This window comes from Daucus carota, chromosome 2, assembly GCF_001625215.2.
Source record: "Daucus carota subsp. sativus chromosome 2, DH1 v3.0, whole genome shotgun sequence".
Classification (NCBI taxonomy): Eukaryota; Viridiplantae; Streptophyta; class Magnoliopsida; order Apiales; family Apiaceae; genus Daucus; species Daucus carota.
Window position 1 is genome coordinate 18,918,693 of NC_030382.2, and position 18,580 is coordinate 18,937,272.

The following is an 18,580-nucleotide window of genomic DNA, read 5'->3' on the forward strand; positions in this document are numbered from 1 at the left end:
CACCACTCGGAGGTAAAGAAACTGGTACAAAAGAAGATCCACTAATCTAAAAAGGAGTAATCTGAGGTGCAGAAAACTAGAATAGTGGATAAGGCTGTAAGTGATACAAAGTCTCAGATGAAGTGGTAGCAATGGGTGGAACTCGAACTCAAGGCTCAGACATGGTGTAAACAGGGGTGTGACTACTCAAAGGTGGTATAGGAGCATCTCTAATCAAAGATGACAAATCAGTCTCAAAATAATAACTATTAAAAGTATGTGTGGTAATAGGTCTATAAGAAAGAGGTGTAGGCTCGAAATGCTGAAACAAGTCCAGAATGGAAAGGTCTCCATTCTCATAAATAAGTGGAGGAACGGTACCAATGGTAATAGAAAAGGAAGTTGTCAAAGTAGGAACACAAGTCAACTTGGGTAAAGATGGAAAAATGTCCATCCCATTACTCTTATTGAACTCAGAAGATTCTCTATCCTCGATCTCCTCAAATACTAAATTAATGATCTCAGGTGTTGGTGGCTATATTATCTGTATAGAAGAATTCTCATACTTACTATTTATCATCTTGATCTCCATTGATGGATCAAAATAGCCTCGTAACCTGACATACAACACACATCATTACTAATAGTAACTACTACGATTGCTCGTAATCATAAATGTATATACTTCATAGGGTCTACTAACCCTTTGTCAAAAGGTTTACATGACACGTATGTGCTCTAACACACGGAGATAGGTTCAAAAGGGGTACCTATCTTAAACTTTGTGTCGTTCTCGCTCGTTATATTCCTAGGGTTTTTCAAATCCTAAGGATATAACTACAGCTCTGATACCAAACTTGTGACGCCCCCAGATCCGCATCCCGCAAATCTGGTCCGTCACTAAATATCTGGCTCAAAACAACACTTGCATTACATTTTAATATTATACAAACCAACTCTTGCCCCACAAGTCCAGGGTCAATCGTTTACAACACTACTACCAAGTCTAACTTTATTACATAATAGCAAGTCTGATCACAGACTATTATAATAACTATAGTTGGCATCACCAAGCAGCGTTGCCTAGCAGCTTCAGCTCATGTGATGTGCCTTCTCTTTTTCCTTCCCAAAACCCGTTTCCGGGCGGTTCTCTTGAGTTGTGCCATACTCACTCTTTACTGCTCGAAAGGAATAAAGTAGATGCAAGAATGAGCAACTAATTGCTCAGCAAGTCCACATAGCACAAACCAACAATTAACAAGATATGCGAATAAAGCATAGAAGATAATTCAAGTCAAAGTAACAAAACAGTTACCATCAAATGAAAAAAACAAATTTTAAGTAAAGAAAACGCTGGTCTTCCACCTCTCGGTAACACTACATGGCTCGATCAGTACCATTTCGTGAATACCGTTCTCCTGTGTAGTCCTAGTGGTCTGATCGTAACCACTGAAGACACACCAACACTCTCTTTGCTAGCATCAGGGTTTAACACTGGAACCCCACTATCTGCCTTACCAGATAGTAAATTTCAACTCCACCACGAATTTAATAAATTCGTGTTGACCAGCTTGAACAGATTCCTCCGAATACAAGAAAATTTTCCAAACAAACACTTTTCAATCATCACTACTCATCTCTGTCAAAGAAGTGCGAACAATGCACCCTTTTTTCATAACAAAGATTGCCTGAAGGTCGAAGTGAAAGATAATTAAAAGAACTAGATTCCAAAGGATAAGATGATCTCCAAAAGGAGTAAATTGAGATCATCGCTGCAATGTATTCACGTCAAATTTTGAAGATTCAAAATATTATAGTTATTAGGATCGACTCAAGCCCGAACAATGGGAGAGCTCGAATTATAGAAAGTAATAGCTTTAAAGCCTTCAAATGAAACTTAGATATCTTCTCTATTCACAATGGTACGAAATTTAATATATTCCCAATCAACACTTTCCACAAAATTAAATATACACGAAAACTTCACGTCAAAGAGAGGGATAGTGAACTTGCCTGACTTCCTTCGCAAAGTAACTGTGAATTTAAATCAGATAATTGAGCTTCGCCCTTTTCCAGATAGAAAACATTCTATGCCACAAAATGATAATATTTAGTAATATATATTTTAAAATAATATTCTCGAGTAATTTATTAAGATCTCACTAATATCTATTACATTCTTTCTTTGATATCTCTCCATATTAATGAGGTAAAACCTTTTAGCTTCTTGAATAGTCTCTTTTATCACCTGTACTTGAATACTTTAGAAAATGACTGTTATAAATATTCTACCCAACTTAAGTTAAATAATTATTCATCTCTCTTTTTATGATTTAATATTCCACCAAAATCTGTTATTGTCAAATTAAGTCATAAACTCTATTAACCCATCCCATGCTATATAATGTTTAATCACTCAAATCTCTCTTTCTCTAATTTAATCATTTATTAAATCAACCATTATTAGCTAAATTTAATTCTCGAATTTATCAATTAAATCCCGAAATTTATCAACTTTATATTAAAATTTATTTCTATATAATTCACTATTTTCAACATTAATCTCATTCTCCTCATTTATCATTCTAATCTTACTTAAATTAACATTACAAGTCACTACTTCTATATTTTATCCCCGACAACTATCCAAATAAATATTTGTCCACTTGATATAAGATCAGGTTTTCTCTAATTTTGTCCACTTATTAATCGGCTAATGATATTCACCAATTTATTTAAACAATAACCCAAATTATTAAATTATCTCATAATTTTAATCTCATTTAAATATATCACTCAACTCGATTATTTTTAACTAAATCAATTCTTTAGTCTTCAACACTTATCAAATAATTTTTAGCTTTTATATTTTTAAATCCCACTCACAACTTTTCACTAAATATTATTACTCTAAACCCAGCACCACCCCCTTCTTTCCTTTCTGACCTCCCTCAAAACTCCAGCCGAATCACTCCTATTCAATCCTATTATCACCATTAAATCAACAACCATAAATCAATCAAACCAATAATTAAACAAAACCCCAAATTTTTGACATATAAGAGTCCTGGCCATGACCTTACATGTTTCACAGAATAACTAATAACTTATACTGACTTTTATCTCCGGGCAGTGTAGTTATATTAAGAATAAATATAGAAATAGGTCCACAGTTACTATTACTAAAGGAAGGAGAAAGAAGTACCTTAATTAGTGAGTTTATATGGCTGCCTTTCAAGTACTCGGTAAAACTCCTGCTTCACTTCACTTTTTTTTTTTTTGGTTTTTTCTAAAAATGAAACTACCAAACCTCTCCCGCTTTTATAGTAAATTTTAATCCCAATTATCTACTAATACTACTTGATTAGCTCCTAATTATCATTTATTAAAATAAATTTTTACTTGGTCCCCAAGAAAACTTGGGCACCACGTTTAATATAAATATATATTATTAATTATTTAATTACCTGCGCGCAAACCAACGTATCGCTACGGTTTAAATTGTTTCGTTTTATTTTACAAATATTTCAGTCCCGGCTCATTTAACAATCCCTTATTAAAATATTATTCGAGATTAAAAATACTAGAATAATTAATTAAATAATTATTCTAATATTTATCTAAATATCTTGAATTTTAATAATTATAACAAAATGTTTATTCTAGCTAACCCGTAATATTTATAATCTCTGGGTCTCAACAAAACTATACGTCCACCAACTAATTTACATAACCGGAATTTAAAATGCTAGCCAATATAATCTAGACTCGTAGTATCCTTAATTATTTTACGTACCAATATTTTATTGACAATAAATTCATAATTATTCCAATAATAACCTTAACCGTATAAAATAATTAAATTCTTTACGTACTTGAAATTTCGCGGTTGTTACAACATAAGTTCGTAATTTAAAATAAATTACTTATTTATGAGTCAAGGCATGTGCATTAAATACAAGTGTCAATCACTATATCCGAATTAAGAACTAAGGCATTAATAACATCATAGAATCTTAGTTCTTTATTGTCAGAATTAAAGAGACAATTATTCTACTATTTTGATCCCGTTCAATATACACAAAGTATACAAGTATTATTCAATAGTCAAGATAAACTATTTCCAAATAATACTTCAGCCATTCCAGTGGTTTGTCTAACACCACCTCGACTGTGAACCTTTATTATATTATATAAGGAGTCTGACAATCTAATCTTCTGCTATCCCATTTGATACTAGATTGTCTACAATATATAATATACAGACAATGTGAAAACATGCATTGAAGATTCTCAAATAATTGTTATATACTTCAAACGAATATTTCAGTATAACCATCTCATTTGAGCTGAAAAAGGAAGGCCATGGACTCAAGCATGTGACCGTCAATTTTTAAGAGATCTCTCTCTAACTGAATTGTTTGTGGTAAGGAACAAGATCATCTCAACTGGCAGAAAGTATAATGAAGTTTTCAGAGACATGGTGGAAGAATGGATCACTGATATTGGGGTTGAAATTCATGACAAGCCTGCAGTTATCATGTATTTTAAGGATGGTATGATCCAGAGTATCGGGCTAACTGATGAAGCATTAACTAGCTACTCTCCTCGAATACTGAGATATCTGGAAGGTGAAGTGAGAAAGAAGTGCTCGAGAACAAGTAAAGGAAGACTAACTGCTGAACTGCTATATGTTTATCGTCTGAACTTTGCTGCTGTTAGAGACTTAGATTTATCTGCAATCAACCGTCAGCAACCATATCCATTACCACCACTTGATCCTGAAATCCCAGAAACTCCTAATGAACCTGTTGTTTCTTACAATCCAACCTCCATTACATTCAAGAAGAAGAAAGATTCTGAAGCTACAGCTATACCACTTGAAGATATTGGAAAATTCTCATCATAGAGAATTACTCGAGCAGTTGGTGTTGTTAAGTGGTTTGTGGTTAAGGAAGACAAGGGTGTACTCAAGAAACTGCTGGATCTTCTGGAAATAAGGAAGGCTGTAGAGACTGTTCACAACACCTCGAGAGTTCGTGCTCATCCATCAAGGGTCATCATGAAAATCGAAGGCATGGAACTTAATATCACTTTCAAGAAATTGAAGAAGATGGTCCATATACAGACTCTGGAAAAGATGAAGAAGAATCTTGAGCAACCACCTCCTGAGAATACATTGGAGCAAGTGGCACTGAGTACAATAACTGCCAGGATTGAAGAAATTGAAAACAAGCTCACACGGAAGAAGGAAAAAGATGCTGCAAAGAGAAGAGCTGATCTGTATCTCATCAATGCAAAAGCCAAGAAACCAAAGAAGAATTAGTTCAGTCTAGAGGAACTATGGCTACTTGTATTTACTTTTGAATTCTGGAAATTGTAAGATATAATCCAGACTGTACTTAGTATTATTTCCTGTTTAATTAGTGTGGTTTTTCTGTGTCAGTTGAGTTATACTCTTAAAGAATTTGCTTGTCGAACTCTAACAAACAAATAGGGGGAGATTGTAAAGCATAATGTAACTTGTAATGTAACTATGATAACTCAACACAACAAAAAGACAGGAAACAATACGTAAGTATAATACAGGAATCTACAGGTTGGAGATCCGATACGAACAGACAAAGACAATCAAGATATCTTAGACGAACATCTGCCCACTGAAAGAAGTTCATTATTATGTTCAAGCCTCAGTGAAGAATAAAGCTCAATCAGTTTCTGCTATCAAGGATTGCCTTACGATCAAGTATCAAAGACCAGAAGATTCCAGTATATCCATTTTGATTATTTATAATCAAATTTATAGAAGCAACATCAAACCCGGAATGATTGATCAAGTATATTATCAAGCAAAGGATTCAAGGAATTATTTCAGTTCGAGTCGTTCGTGAACCAGACCAGTGCACAGGACGTCAGGACGTACGAAATTATTCAGTGGATTCGATCAACGAATAATTGATCAAGTCAGTCAAGGTAATCTAGAAAGAATTAAATTTGTATATATATATATATATATATATATATATATATATATATATATACACACATATATACTATTAATTGGAATTTACTTGAAATATAATAATTCAAGTAAAATCATAAAACAATTAATAATATATATATACATATAAATATGACACAACTTAAATTGTGAGAAGTTTGACAAAGTCAAAACTTGCGCCTACATTTATATAGTGGCGCAAGTTCCCAGTCAAAGGAGAGATAACTAGGAACTCCTTTCACTCTGTGGCGCAACTTCCATTTACTTGGAAGAATTCTAAGTCATGGCTACAGTGGTGATTAAGGGGCGCAAGTTTAAAGTCAAAGCGCGAGTTCATGAGTCCAAGGAGTGATTACAGTGCAGGTATCCACTGTATAGGCGCAACTTCAAGGCGACTTAGTTTTTCTCTAAGTCAGGAAGCGCAACTTCCTTTTACTCTTAGTCAAAGCGCAAGTATTGACTTGCATAGTCAAAGCGCAACTTTGACTCTTCTCTCTCCTGGCGCAAGTTTACAATACATATATGTATATATATGTATTTTGGCGCAAGTTCAAGTTAAGTGGGTTAGTCCTTGGCGCCAATTCAATTTAACTAACCACAGTTAAATTGAATTCGTCCAGGACGAACTCAATTCATCCAGGACGAACTCGTTAACCATGGTTAGATGTTGAAGCCTATAAATAGAGCTTTGTAGTTTCATTTGAAACTAACTACACACTTTGTAAGTGCACACACTATACACATTCTCGAGAGCTAAGTTAGAATATCGATTTAATCGAGAGTTTGTATTTGAGTGGTTGTAGTCTCTGTAGCCGACATACGTGTTGGAATTTGTAGCCCCCGAGGATTATTTCTAATATAAGAATATTCCCCGACTTGCTGGAGTTGTTTGATTACGATTGATTTAAAGGACTTAAATAGAATTATTCCGCAATCAAATTAATCGAAGAAATTGGTATAGACGTATTTAACCCCCTTTCTACGTCTGATTGGACTTAACAGTATGTAGGCATGATTTGATGATAATGTTGGTCTTGAAGATATCATGTCCCTTAAAAACCGAGGCTAGCTTTAGGAACCAATGGAGTGTTATTTGGGAACTGCATGATATGCAGTACATAATACATAATAAGTAGTGTGTCCTTACCAGAAATAGTCTATAATGTCATCAAATTAACCTAAATAATCTGTAAGCAATGAAGAAGTTTTTTCACCGTCATCCCTTATTATCTTGTAAAACTTGGTTCCAAAATTTTGTTGTGGCAATAAATGCATCTTGCAGCCTCCTTTAGCTCCATAAGAGTGTGAGGATGTACTTTCGCTTCTTTTATGTCATCTTCAGAATCTTGGGAAGGCCAATCTAACTAAACCTCTACTTCAAATTATCGTAGTAGTTGTCGACATAGACCCGTGATGTGGTCCTACCTCTGTGTGCGTACAATTATGTCTGCAGAATATGCATGTTTTTCTTTGGAGCATTTAAGAGCAATGCAATTATTTAGCATTTTATAGGTAGATTTTTTTCTTTTGTACTGAAATCGTGGTAGAATAATTAAGTTTGAAACTTTTTAGGAACCAAAAAAGTAACATATAAGCAACACCATGATATAGTACTAAACTAGAAATTACCAAGCCTAAGCTAAATAAGCTGCAAGCAAGGAAGCATTGTATTACTGTCACCCCCTGTGGTCATGTATGGACACATAATTTAAAAATATTACCATGGATGTGTCTTGCAATCCGTGTAGATCTAACGGGATCGAGCCATTATCTTTTTCTCCTGGTCCGTTGGTTGGTCAACCAATCTAGCCTGTAATTCAAATAATCAAAGTAGTTTGAAATGTCAATGCAGACTATTTAGCCATTGATGCTGGTAGTATGTTTGTGTACATGTGGAAAGCAAAGTGTATGATATGTTTGTCATCTCATGCAGTTTAAGCCTACAAGGAGGCTCAACTTCAAGTCCTTAGGCCATTATTAAGTTCTTAAGTTATGCCTCAGGTTTTCTTCTAAATTATTTTTCTTCTACGGAATCATGCTACTATTGTTGAATAAAGAACATTGAGAGTTTGTCAAGAAATCTAGTTTTCTGAGATGAGTTCTTTTGATTTTATGAGTTTATAAATGCGTTTACGATAGAAATAAGCTGGGAATATAAGATGAGCAAAAAATTTAGCCAGGATAAGAGATATAAATGAGATGAAAACAGATGAGAGAGAGTTTGGAGAAGAAGATAGTTTCTAGGAAGAGAAATTATGTATATAGAAAGGGTACAATCATTACCACTATATAAAGACCTTGGGTAACTTGCTAACTATAAACTATAAAGACTTAATTTTCCCTCTACTAAGGTCCTATCTTATTTCTACCCTTCCATCTGGCTTATTAAAACATCTCTAGTAGAGCTGCCAAGATCTATTTGGCTTAGCACTACTTTCATCCTGACAGTTACCCATAACTTTTTACTATAATTGCATATCGAGCATCTTCAAATATTTCTAGCAGGTGCGTACTTCCTCACTCTCGAAGTTTTAACCACTACCAGGTAGCTCAGTGCAGATATTACTAGGCAACATTGCATTTTCAGTTAAAATACTTTAGTTTCGAGTTTGATTCATGTGCTACAAGCCTACAAATGTTTATATATGTCTTCGTTTTACAATGCAGAGAGGTTCATAAAGAAGTTAATCAAGCAAGGGAAAAAGTACGAGACAAAATTGCAATGAACAGAGAGAAACTTAAACAGGCTTATCTTAGAAAACGACTGGAAAAAATTAAAGCACCTGAAACAGAGCAAAATTCTAGATCTATATAGTGTATTGTTATTTGTTAGCTCTAGTACTGTACAGAAAAGCATATGAACAGGTTGATTCATTAAGATTGTTCAAGTTGGTGTTAGGTTTTTGTAATCTCCATTCTAAAAGATAGATGTAAAGATGGCTGAACGAGATCTGCAATTCCATCTTCTTTTACATGCTCTTGTTAATACTAGCTTATGTCTGAAGCATGGGAAACTTTATCAATTTTGTTTATTTTAGTTTAATGTTTTGCTTTGTAGATTTATTTTTTTTCATAAAAATGATATGGACCTATCTCGAGATAATTATTTATTAAAATATTATTTAATTACACACTATTAAAATATATACCGTTGAATGGTGCGGGTTTTCATTTTTTTAGGGGTCTTTCTTGAGGTGGACTTTTAGGAATAATGATATTTTTTCTAATTTTGAGACAATATGATAATGATCATATTTTGGCTGCTTTTTTACATAATATATTCTAATTTAATTTTATATTATAATAATATTAAAAGATTTTAAATATTATTAAAGATTATATTATAATATAACTACATTTTATATTTAAATGTTTGCATATTTCATTTTAAAACAGATTTATTATAAAAGTACATTGGTGCTATTTTTAATTTATGTACATTCATATTATAAAGTATAAAATATTATTACCTATATGAGCTTGTATGTTTTTATTTAGTTGGATTATTAAAAATACTAAATTTTATAAACTTCATGGGTATTAGAGCATCTCCAACGGCATTGGCTATATTCGTTGGCTAAATAGGACCTGTAGGACATTATGTAAAATTTGCTGAACCTGTAAGACATTTTACTTCAATGGTATTGTCTATATTGGTCGGTTATAATTTAAAAATAGTATATTATTAATATTTTAGATTGTTAAAATAGAATATATCAGTTCGATATGGTAATAAATGATGTGCAATCTTCCTACAGATTTTCTTACAGACGTGTAGAGATTCGACAAATTTAGTCATCCATAGCATGTTGACTAAAATTATAGACCATAGCCGGGTATGGTTGGAGCATGTGTTTTTTTAGCGATTGGCTAAATTTTTTATTTTAGTATGTCAACTCACATTTTAACTAATGGTTTTCAATGGTCGGAGATGCTCTTATATGAGATTGGATGTTTTATTTGGCTGAAATATTGCGGCTGATAAGAATTTTAAACTTCTTACTAGTAAAATATTTTTAATATTATTTGTGAATTATATTATAAAATATCTAAATATATTTGTAACACCTCACTTTCAGGGGTGTGGACACTTTTAGTTCAATTTATAAGCATAACTACTACTACTAATTGCACCAACAAATCATGAACTTTTGGGGGCATGTGGTGGACTTGCGAATTACCAACTTGTTGTAATTGGGCCTGTGTATTTCGGCTTATTTTTGGATTCGGAATTCAGGACTTGAGACGTCAGAATTTAAGTGGGGGAATTTGTAACAGCCCAGTCCCTGATAAGTGGATTTTATATCCACTTGGAAGCCTTCGTTTCGGCTTAAATCGATGGTCTGGCCTCAAGATTTTGATGTTTTTGATATGTTTTTAGTGTTGTGTTGTGTAGGTTTTTTGGGAGGAGGACGAAGAGGAGATTCATAGCTTTTATTGAAAAAAACGGCGAAGCAAGTGGAGGCGCGAGTTAAAAGTTATGGACAAAGAAGCGCGGGCTGCTGAGTTGGGGCACCCGCCCCGCTGTGGCGCACCCGCCCCACAATCTGGGCGCGAATATAGGCCCGGTTTGCCAGTTTCTGATCCGTTTGAAGGCCCGTTCGCTGGGGGAGTTAAAGAAAGGCTTGGGGGACTTAAAACATAACCTAGAAACATTCCAAGGAGCACGTGATGGCTACGGAGAAGATCAAGATCGAATTTCATACTTTTTACTTTTGTAATTCTTCGAAGTAGGCGTAACTTTGGATGCTCGTTTCGGATTTGTTTTTTAACTCTTATTCTCGTACTTTGAGTTTGTTTTTCTTATTCAGTATCATGTTTACTCTTATTCCCATGATGATGAGAAGTTCGATTATGAACTAATCATTATCGTGGGATTCTAGCGGATTTATATATGGATTTCAGTAGTTGAATTGCCTTAAATATTTGTGTGATGAATGTTTGATTTCTTCGAATTTGTTGTGCTTATTCGTCTTGAATGCGTAGCTAACATCTTAGATTGTTTGTTAATCTTTATTGAAGCGACAGTGGATATATTGATTTAGAACTTGCCATGCGAACATAGGATTATGTATTCGATATACATGATTAGTGGTGTGATTTTAACCATCTTGCATCGCCCTATGTAATCTTGATAGATAACTTGTTCTTCCACCGCTATGTTTTCAAATTCTATAGACATATAGGGTCTAAGCATAATTGGTGTCTGTTTACCTTCTATTTTAGTTGTGGATGTGTAACAGTATGGTGCGCGTATAACGACAGTTAGCGTGTATCAGTTTCGTGTTATCTGATTAGTTATCAACCATCACATATCGATACGGCATAACTCTGAAGGAAGTATATAATGAAGTTAGAATTCTATGTCTTTATTCTCATTGGTAAATCATTATTCTCTTAGTTTATAATTCTTAGTTTCATAATTCGAATTGAATTAGTTAAGTTAGATAACAAAAACCCAAATTGATACTTGTCCAAGCATTGAATAATAATCATACATTGTTGCATAAGTGCATATTTCTGAATACACCAGTCTCTGTGGGTACGAACTGAATTAAATTTCTATACTACTTGTGACCACGTACGCTTGCGTGATTTTGTGCGAACAGTCCCACATTGAGAATTGTGGAGATTTTAGTTCTCTTTATAAGCATAAGGGTCTGTTTGGTAGTGCTGTTAGAAATTGTTGTGCTGTCAGAAAAAGTGCTGGTAAAAAAAAGTGCTGTTGTGAAAATCAGATAACAGTTTGGTAATCTTTTTGATATTTAATTATTCTGAGTTATAATATAAAAATAATAATGTTTTTAATGAGATTTGATGATGAAATCCGTAACATTTTTCTGCAAAATCTGAAAAGAAGCTGTTTCCAAAAGCATGGGAGGACCTACTTTTTCTAAAAGCAACTTTTCATCTAAAAGCTGCTGTTCAGGAAAGCTCTTTTTAGATTTACCAACAGTTTTTCACCTGCTTTTCAACAAAAAACTGTTGTTACTGTCTGCAACAGTAACCTCAAATAGGTATTACTACTAATTCCACTAACAAATCATGATATTTTGGGGGCATGTAGTGGGTTTGTGAATTACCAAGTTGTTGCAATTGAGCCATTGGATTTCAGCTTATTTTCGGATTCGGAATCCGGGACTTGACCCGGTTTTTGAAAAAAAAACTCGAAATTTGTCCCGGTTGTCACAATATTAATCTTATGTTTTTATTCATTTACTTGAAAACTATATATTATAAAATATTAGAGTATTTTTTATGTTGTTCCGGATGTTAACTTAAAACTTACCTTATTCAAATTATATATTCTTTGGTTCTTATTTTTAACATATTATAAAAACAGTAGAATGTTTTTATACCAGATATTATTAAATATTCAAATTATATAATAATTTATTTTGACAAATTCTATAACAAATTTTACTGAGAATTCCAACAAAATCAATATCACTTTCGATTCATTAAAATCTACGCCCCCTCGAGTTCAAACTTTTCCATACATTGTGTAGAGGCCACTCCACTCAGCTACGGGTATGTGCATACATTCAATGCAATCTGTATCTATCTATCTATGTGGCACTCAATTTCTTGATTTTTCTATCTAATGCTCATATGTTTCTTATTTTTGCTATGCAATTCTTGTTTGAATCAATCTTATTCATCTCTTATGTTTTGTATTGCATTTGATGATGTTTAAATTGAAACCCTTATTTGTATTTTCAACTTTAGTTGTTATTCTAGCTGTTTCAGTCACAATCTTTAATACAGATCATTATAAAGTAGTTAATTTTAGATTAGGCCTTTCAAGAAACTACCCTTTGTTGAAATACTTGGAGGGGTTGTTTCGAAAAACCCGAAAAGATAATGAAATTTTGGGGACGCCCGGAAGCCCTTATTGTGTTCGATGGCTAGCTCCGATTCTTTCGGGTGGGGGGTATAGCACAGAAGCTTGGTCTTATATATTAGCGTTAGGGGGTTTGGATGAGAATGTTAAAATGAGCATTGAGCAACATGGGGATTTGCTAAATATGGAGTTTTGGGAGGGTTTGCCGGAGGAGATGAGGAAGTTGGCGGTGGAGCTTCATCAGACGAAATGTAGGTTGAATGAGACGATTATTGTGTGTCATAGTGAGCCAGGTGCTTGGTATCCTCCGTTGTTCGAGACTTTACCGTGTCCGGAAATAGGGTATGGGAAATATAGGATTGTGATTGGACGGACTATGTTTGAGACTGATAGGGTAAATGCTCACCATGTGGAGAGGTGTAATCGGATGGATTATGTTTGGGTTCCTACTGATTTTCATGTAACTACGTTTGTACAAAGTGGGGTTGATCCGTCCAAGGTTGTGAAAATTGTTCAACCAGTTGATTGGAAGTTCTTTGATCCGGTCAAGTATAAGCCGTTTAACCTTCCCTCCAAAGGTACTCTGGTCTTAGGGTCAAGGCCAGCGAAGAAGTCGGACAATCATTTTGTGTTCTTGAGTGTTTTCAAGTGGGAGTATAGGAAGGGTTGGGATGTTTTGTTGCGGTCATACTTAAAGGAATTTTCTGAAGCTGACGGGGTTTCCCTTTATTTGCTAACGAATCCCTACTACACTGAAAGTGATTTTGGTAATAAAATTTTGGAGTTCGTTGCGGGCTCTGATTTGAAAAGACCGGCTCATGGGTGGGCTCCAGTTTATGTAATTGATAGCCACATAGCTCAAATCGATTTTCCCAGAATATATAAAGCTGCTGATGCATTTGTTTTACCATCCAGAGGGGAAGGATGGGGCCGGCCAATTGTGGAAGCCATGGCAATGTCTTTGCCAGTAATCATAACAAACTGGTCTGGACCAACAGAGTACATGACAAAAGAGAATAGCTATCCATTGCCCGTAGAGAGAATGAGTGATGTTATGGAAGGACCATTCCAAGGGCATCTTTGGGCCGAGCCTTCTGCTGATAAATTACAGAATCTAATGAGACATGTGATGAGTAATCCTGAGGAAGCAAAGGCTAAAGGTCGTCAAGCTAGAGAGGATATGATTAACAGATACTCTCCAGAGATCGTTGCAGGCATTGTGAGAGACCATTTGCAACAAATTTTTGAAAAGACGTTATGAGATACTTGTTAGCTGGTTAGTTTTAGTTTTATGTCACGACATTATGTTCATGTTCGAGTTTGTCCCAGATTAGTAAAGGAAATATAAAGCTCCTGCTTTTCCATTATATTAATGAGAATTACATTTAAGTTGTTATTATATATGTGATCAGAAACTACACTTTGGTTAATATGTACATTTAAATCTGGAAGCATATTCATCCACTCAAACTTCGTACTACGGTCTAACGCGAAACACATGAAAACGATTACCCGCAGTTTGTGAAATGGAGAATGGGAACCTGAATGTAACTTAATAGAAAAGCCATGTAGTAGGGTAAGACAACCCATCAACTCTAAACAAAATCATGAAAAACTAGCAATGAGAACCCTTGGCCTCGAGTACAACTGGTATGCACAATCCTTCCCGTGCATTCTCAGTTGTTGGAAGAGGTAGGGCTGCAACATCTTCAAGACGGTCGTGGCCCCAACCTAGAGAAATAAGCAAGAACTAGCTTTCAAGTTACTGAAAAATTTAAGACTTTCTCACCTTATGTATGAGATGGGAAGGATATTGTCAACCAGTTTCTTTTTAGTTGACAATAAGATTAATACGTTCAGGTAGTCAGCTCTCAGTTTAGTTTTTCTTATATCACATCCCCTACCTCTCGGGTCTGAATTAAACATGCAAAGCGAGCTGATGATAATTGGAGGGACTGAGGGAGGGGTATTTTATAGGCAAGTTCTGTAACTTATATTAACTGTTCTCATTATTGATGCACGGAAAAATTGCTATATTGTGGACAGTTCCAATGATTGGAAGTATAAACACTTAAACAGCATTGCCTCATAAATGCTTTCTTAGTAAAATCTCAATGTGAAATGCTTTCTTAGTAAAATCTCAATGTGAATCTTCTATTTACTACATTGTGCTGTAACAGCAGACTTCTCTGGAAGCAAATTTGTATATACAGAGGAGCACTGACATTTTTGAGAACTATTAGTGGCTTCGTTGCTAAGTAAATTTATATACTTGACTTATTTATTTCTCCATTGGAAGCAAGGCCTCTGTTACACTGTTTATCATATTTGTCTTTTATTTTAAATTTCCCTTTTGGAGTTGGTCCCAATTTACACGCGATTTTACATTTATTATATGGTATAACATTCTAAGATTTATCAGTTGTATTGAAACATATGGTTGGTAGTTGCTAAACCCTTTTTGCAGGTTAACCCATCCAACAGTGGAAAAAGGAATCCCGGCCTTTGGTTTGCCAACTTATAGTTAATAAAATGTAAGTCTTTCTAATGGGGCATCTTTCTTTTCCCACCTTTTCTAGAGCTGTCATTTTATGGGCTATATTTGCTGTGTCTCGGATCTGTTCGCCATTGGAAACAAGTGTACAGAAATAAGAAAGATCCAATCTTTCCCCATTGTTTGCTATCCTAAGTGGTTTCCGTTTCCAAAGATTTATTTTGTCAGCTCCTGCCTTCTTGCTATAAGTAGAATTAATATCACCTAAGTTCTTCAGTCTTATTATACTAGCATTTAATTTTTATCCTCTTGACTAAAAGTTTTACGTGAAAACAAAGTTGTTTTTTGAAATTTGGCTGAAGATGTTATATTCTTTTCCTCTATTTGGTGCTAACATTTGTTTTGAAATGCTTTCTAATACAAACAGTAGACCTATGAAAACCTTTATATCTATACGGAAATGCTTGTGTAGTACATAAGATTTGCATGTATGAACTTGTGAAAGTAGCTCAGAGTTGCGTGGCTGTTTATATGTTGCCAGTTGATTGTTGGCAATTTGGCTTGTTTCCATATGCCAAAACGTGTATGCAGTGCTGGTTTGTTATGACAATTCTTAATAATGTTAGTAGTGAAATTTGAACTTTTTTGTTATTAGTCTTTTGCTGTCATTAGGTAGCGTAAATTATGTAACAGAGAAGTAGTAGAATACTTGTGTCAACGTGTGAATTGTGATCATGTTTTGCAGTGTGGGTGGGTGCATGCTTTGGTATATTTATATGAAGAATATACTGAAATGCAACTGTTAAAATTCGGAAGTGATATCATAAAATAATTGACATATCCCATGTTCAAGCAAAAACAAGACCAGATTACAACTCAAGGGGGAAGTGATACAAAAAAGTACAGGATGTCTCTGGGTACTCAAGAACTGAATAATGAAGATAATTAAACAAAATAAGCAACCAGGGAGATGATGGCAGCAAGTGCAGCCGGTACACCCAACATTGTTCCAGCACTCTCCGGTGTTGGTGATGGTGCAGGTGCTGAAACACCCTCAAGTGCGGCTGTTGCTCCCAAGTTCAAGAAAGCAACAAGAACCATTACGAAGATGGTAAAAACTTTGGCAGCCTTGAAACTCTCCATCCCTTTACTTTCCAAGTTTTTTCTTGAGTGCTGCTGACAGTTGGAAAGAATCAAGACTTGTGTTTTGCTTTTAAGTTGTGAATAGAGAAGAGAATGGAAATGGATTTATATGGGTTGGTTTTGTGAAGTTCACAAGAATTTGCCAACTATTTCTTGTTTGTTTTACAATGAATGATAATACTGAATGTTGTTTAGGCTGTCAATAATGTTTGCATCTTACTTAATTAACACTCTGTATGAACCAGGCTGGCTTAAGTGTGCAAATGGACCTAATGATTAGAAATTTATAGCATCTAGAAAGCAATTTATTTGTTAAAAAATCATGGCTTTCAGATTACACTGTCAGCTTGGATTGACGTTGCACACTACCATATTTCATTGTAAGAGTATTACATAATCCAAGTGATATCGGTGATAGACAATGTTTTAATTTTATTTGTAGGAATTTCTTAAAAACAGCTCATATAACTACATGTTTTATAAGATGTGTCATTTATTAAAAATAGTATTAAAAGGGAATGGAGCAAAAGAGGTACGAGTGAGTAAAATATATCTATACGTGCCACACGAAAATAAAAACAATAAAAATTTGGTCGGTTGATATTTGAAATTACAGACCTTATTAAGGTTAATAATTATCTTAATTATAACTAAAATACATGAATATATTCATATTAAAACATGTCTATTACACCCAATTTTAAATTAGTTTGACCGGTTTAATTATTAAAAATTTATCAAATATATTAAATAAAAACTTCATAAAACACACATAGTGAAAATATATTAACTTAAATACGTTTATCGATTATTTTAGAATTTATTAGAAAACACAAATACGACATAGTAAAATTAGTCAAAAATATTAATATATATACTTCATCTGTCGCATTTAATTTTATACGTTTCTTTTCAACTGCTCGACACACATTTCAATGCTCTTATCAAATATAATTTCGTAACTTATTTTTTGAAATTTTCTTTTTCTGAATAAAAATTTAACATCCAAACTTTAATTCAGAAAAAGAAATTTTTAAAATAAATTGCACAACTACAATTTTCACGAGCTTTAAGGTCTGTGCCGCGTTCCCGCCCCTCAATGTATACTATCCACTATCCAGGGGGACGGAGCGAGTAACAAATAACAAATATTATGAATCACTCGTGCATGTGCATGAGTTATATCACCGTGCATATTATACCGTAATTTAAGAATTATGTTTTGAGTTTTAGCATAGAAAATAAAAAATAAATTAAAGATTTATATATTATGTTAATTATTTACAAAATTCATCTAATAATTATAATTAGAAAAATTTCAGAAGAACAAATTGAGTATAAAAATTTATATAAAATGAGATATTTTTATATTTTTATTATTTATAATTTAAATAAAAATAACTATGCTTTACATTAATCTTTCCAACCAAATATTTTCAAACTATCATATCAGATATTTGATATCATATCTTTTGCAAAAAGATTATATCTTGTTAAATAAAATATATAATAACTAAGAAATTTTATAGCTAGGTGAGAGGAGAAAGAAATATTAGAGATGAGAAAAGAGAGAAAAGAGTGATTCGTATTATATTTTGTTGTATCTACAAACTCCAACTTGATGAATATTTATAGGTACAAAATATGGAGGTTTCAAGCATCTAAAAAGTCAGGTCCTTTAAGTTACAAGGACTTGAAAAATCAAAGGACATGCACTAGAAAAATCTGTAGACATCCGCACATATTACTAACACTCCTCCTTGGATGTCTATTTTTTCAAAAATCGTGCATCGTGAAAACATTTCTAGGAAAACAATCCATTTGGGAAAATATCCCAGTAAAGAAAAGAGAGTACATCGATTTTGAAATATTTTATTTCAAGTCCTTAAGTCTGCACATGCCAATTTTATGAACCAACTTTTCGAAAACTGAAGGAGGAAGTGTTTCCGTGAATATATCTGCAAGGTTATCACTTGAACGAATTTGTTGAAATTCAATTTCTCCATTCTCTTGAAGATCAGGTGTAATGAAAAACTTGGGTAAAATATGTTTAGTATTATCGCCTTTAATATAGTCATTCTTTAATTGCTCAATGCATGTTGTATTGTCTTCGGACATT

At 33.7% G+C, this 18,580-nt stretch overlaps 1 protein-coding gene and 1 long non-coding RNA gene across 2 annotated transcripts; both read left to right on the forward strand.

Moving 5' to 3' along the window:
* Positions 1–12,417: 12,417 nt before the first annotated feature.
* LOC108206028 (uncharacterized) lies at positions 12,418–16,725 on the forward strand. Its single transcript, XR_001804045.2, has 3 exons — positions 12,418–12,511; positions 15,292–15,358; positions 16,064–16,725. It is a non-coding gene; the product is annotated as an uncharacterized LOC108206028 (long non-coding RNA).
* On the forward strand, positions 12,479–14,225 carry LOC108206027 (uncharacterized). Its single transcript, XM_017376190.2, has one exon. It carries the CDS (start codon positions 12,667–12,669, stop codon positions 14,083–14,085), a length of 1,419 nt encoding a protein of 472 aa, XP_017231679.1. The 5' UTR covers positions 12,479–12,666; the 3' UTR covers positions 14,086–14,225.
* Positions 16,726–18,580: the final 1,855 nt, after the last annotated feature.